This window comes from Pteropus vampyrus, unplaced genomic scaffold (assembly GCF_000151845.1).
Source record: "Pteropus vampyrus isolate Shadow unplaced genomic scaffold, Pvam_2.0 Scaffold72, whole genome shotgun sequence".
Lineage (NCBI taxonomy): Eukaryota > Metazoa > Chordata > Mammalia > Chiroptera > Pteropodidae > Pteropus > Pteropus vampyrus.
The window spans coordinates 4,027,680-4,030,977 of record NW_011888853.1 but is presented as its reverse complement, the minus strand read 5'-3'; the positions used below and the strand labels follow the sequence as shown (position 1 = coordinate 4,030,977).

The following is a 3,298-nucleotide window of genomic DNA, read 5'->3' as shown; positions in this document are numbered from 1 at the left end:
AATCCACACGCCCACCCTCTGTCCCGTCCGTACAGCTGCTCCCGGGCTCTGCAGGGAGAAGCCGATGTGGCTGGTGGGATCTAACAGCGATGGAAAACGGAAGGCAACACAACCCCTTATTTAGAGATTCACTGAGCACTTTCCATGTACCAAGTTCAAGGCTTACAAAGAAAACATCAAATAGAGTCCGTTTCCTCAAGGTTCTCACGGGACAAGCAGTTAGAGCATGTTGGTCAATGTGGAAAGAGCTACCCTGGAAGTTCAGATCCAACCTCTGCCAAATCTTAAAGAAAAAGTAAGAATCAGCCAAGGCGCGGAAGATAGTTCCACCCAGAGGGAAGCGAACGCGCAAAGTCCCCGGTCTGGGAAACATCTCGGAGACAGCCTGGAGCTCTGTATGGCTGCAGCGCAAGGTGTCAGGGGGCCAGGGGCAGCTGATGAAGCCCAGATGGAGCTGAGGGCCTTCGACACACAGTCCCTGAGAGGTTTAGCATGGAGAGGCGATGGGAAACTACTGGAGATGTTAGAAACCCCAAGAGAAACCGGGCTGGCTGAACTGTTTGAAGATAAGCAGCTTTTTGAAATATGTCTCACGCAGGAGGTACGCAGCTCTCAAAACGTAAAGTTTTCCTGGCCACATCTATCCCCTGGTAGCTCAGCTGCGGAGGCTCAGCTCTCCCCTCCTCTCTCTCCCCAAAGGCTCCCCGATGTTTTCGAAACAATTATAGCTAACGTGCATTGAGCACTTAATATGTGCAAGGCACTATTCTAAGCATTTCGCATGCATTAGCTCATTTAGTCCTCACGACTACTGGATAAGGTAGGTACTATTATCAGCCCATTTTACAAGTAAAGAAATCGAGGCATGGCCGGGGAAGCAAGTTGCCCAAAGTCATATAGCCACCAATAGTAGATCCTGGGCAGCAGTTCAGTCTCCCGAGTCAGTACACAGGGAGCCCAGCTCACCTTCCTGCTGCACGCCCCGACCTTCATCTGGGGCATTCCCTTTAGGGTCCTGGGTACACCTGATGACCTTGCCCCTTCTCTCTGCTCTTCAAATCATCTCTGTGCTCGTGGGCCCACTCTAAGCTCCCTGCCAGCCGTACAGCCTTTGGTGCTGGCCCTCTGCAGAGCCCAGGCTTCCTCGGGTACCCCACTGTTGACGCTAAGACTTACCTGCTTCACAGGTAACCAGACTGGGATTCCCGGGGCTCCGGGGCTGTTTCTTCCTCCTTATCTCTCTCTACTTCAAACTACCTCTACCCCTTCAAAATGAACTATCACAGTCTCATGGGGTCACAATCACACCCACCTTTTTCTCATAGCACCCATCCCTTGGTGGAAGGGGGGGGGTGCACATGTCTCTTGCCTCGCCTGTCTCCCTGCAGGATACACCCAGCGCTTCTGTCTTCCCAGCACTTTGCCTGGCAAAAGCAGTCACTAGATGAGGGTTCGTGGAATGGATGAATGAACCTGACTTGTGTCAGAGCGTTATAATTTACAAAGCACTTTCTCATCCATTAACTCAAGGGCTATTCCTTGTGAGTCCTCCTTGTCCTCCACAGGGCTCAGCACAGAACTGTGTGATCAATGGATGAGAAAAAGAATGGGCTCCTGATTACAGAGAGGAGAATCCGTTCCATTAGCCTGCAAGCACTGTGAGGGCAGAGACCGGGTCTTATTCATCATTCTAGTTCAATGCCCAGCACAATGCCTGCTACAAGAGCCCAGGTCCTGTGAAATGTGTTAAATGAGTCAATTTCTCCCTGCGCCGCAGTAAAGACTTCTTCCTTACGACTGTCCTCCCGATACAATCGGAAGGGAGAGGCGGACCGAATTGCTTCCATTTCTATCAGACTTCGACGTGCAGAATCTTTCTCGTTTTCTTTTTGAACCTCAGATCTCCGATGAGAAAAGGTTATTATTTCTCTTTTGCAGATGGCAAAACTGAATCCCAGAGAGGTCGAGTGTCCTACCCAAACCTCCCTGAGTTCTCCGGCCTCTGTAGGGAGAGAGGCGAGGACGCAGCTGCAAGGGCAGTGAGGTGCCGAAGTGCTCCCTGTGAAGCAAAGGGACCAGGTCTCTCCGTTCGAGACCCCGGAGCTGTCCGGTGTGGTCCGCCTCTCCTTGCTTTCCCGTTCATTATCTTCAGTCCCGAGGGCAGGGCCCAAAGCCCACAGCCCCTGCGTCCTGAGAGGTGACAATTTAAGTACCAATCAAGCCGATTTTCAGGTATCTCCGGCAACCCACTGCCTGTTTGGGGACAGATTGCAAAACCTTTCATCCTTCGTAAAGCCGGCCCTGGTTAGCCCAAACCTCCCACATTCGTGCCATCGGGACCAAGGACATAGTTCTCCTCAATCATCTGGTCTTCTCATCCCCGAGGAGATACTCGACCCCCACGCTCAGAGGTGTGGGGGAACACATTCTAGGCTGTGCGGGGCCGAATTCCTGAAAACCGCTTTCTGGAAATTTTCCCCTGCTGGACTTCAGTTCCTAGGTCTAATTCCAGACGGCGGAGTGAATTCTCCTCGGTCTCCCATGAAGTCCCCCGCCCCAGCTTCTGAGCCGGCATCCCCACCGCCCCCTCGCGTTTCCATTCCAGGGCTTGCGGGGGAGCAACACCAAACTCCATTCCACCTACGAGAGCCCTGGGCGCCCTCTGGCGGACGCGGGGCGCAGGGTGCGGCCACCTCTCCCCGCTTTGGCCAGTCCCGCCGCGTAGGAGCGCCTGGCCGGACCCACACCGCGCCACGCAGGTTTGGAGTCCCAGATGTGTGAAAGCGGTTGTTGTTTATTTGTTTTTGGCTTTTTGGTAGTGGGAGGCGGCTCCCCTGTCAGCGTCAGCAGAGAACCTGGCAATGGGCCGATGGGCTGAGGCCAGACAGCTGCCACGCAGGCTGCGTCCCCTCGACCCCTGGGACTCGTGCTTCGCCTCGGGGACATGCCCACAGGTGACTGTCGTGCGCCTCTACCCCCTCCAGCTGCCAGGTCCGGCCCGAGCTTGGCGGCCCGGCTTTGGGGTGTCTCCACTTCCCTCCTTTGAGGCAGGCCGGGGCCTCCTGGGGCCGCGATCGGGACCTCGGGCGGGCCCGAGTGGGGGCGAGGGGGGTGTCCCCGCGAGGTCCGAGAAGAAGGGAAGGGGAGCCGGGAGCCTCTCCTGCTCGGCCTCCTGGAACTGCCCGCGCTCCGGGAGCGGCGCCCCCGCCTCTGCCAGAAACCGGCCTTCTTAGAAGGGAGGGGGGAAAGTGTGAATGAGAAGTTGGGGGCGGAGCGCTCGCGGGGGAGGGGCCGCTGC

The 3,298-nt window shown here is 56.0% G+C and overlaps 1 protein-coding gene across 1 annotated transcript in view; it reads left to right on the top strand.

The window, feature by feature from the left end:
- The first annotated feature begins 226 nt into the window (after positions 1 to 226).
- Positions 227 to 3,298, top strand: part of SOCS3 (suppressor of cytokine signaling 3) — a 6,531-nt gene continuing 3,459 nt past the window's right edge. Inside the window, exons 1-2 of the mRNA XM_011362086.2 lie at positions 227 to 601; positions 2,606 to 2,683. Coding sequence (XP_011360388.1) covers positions 227 to 601; positions 2,606 to 2,683 — 453 coding nt within the window. The remainder of the gene's footprint in view (positions 602 to 2,605; positions 2,684 to 3,298) is intronic.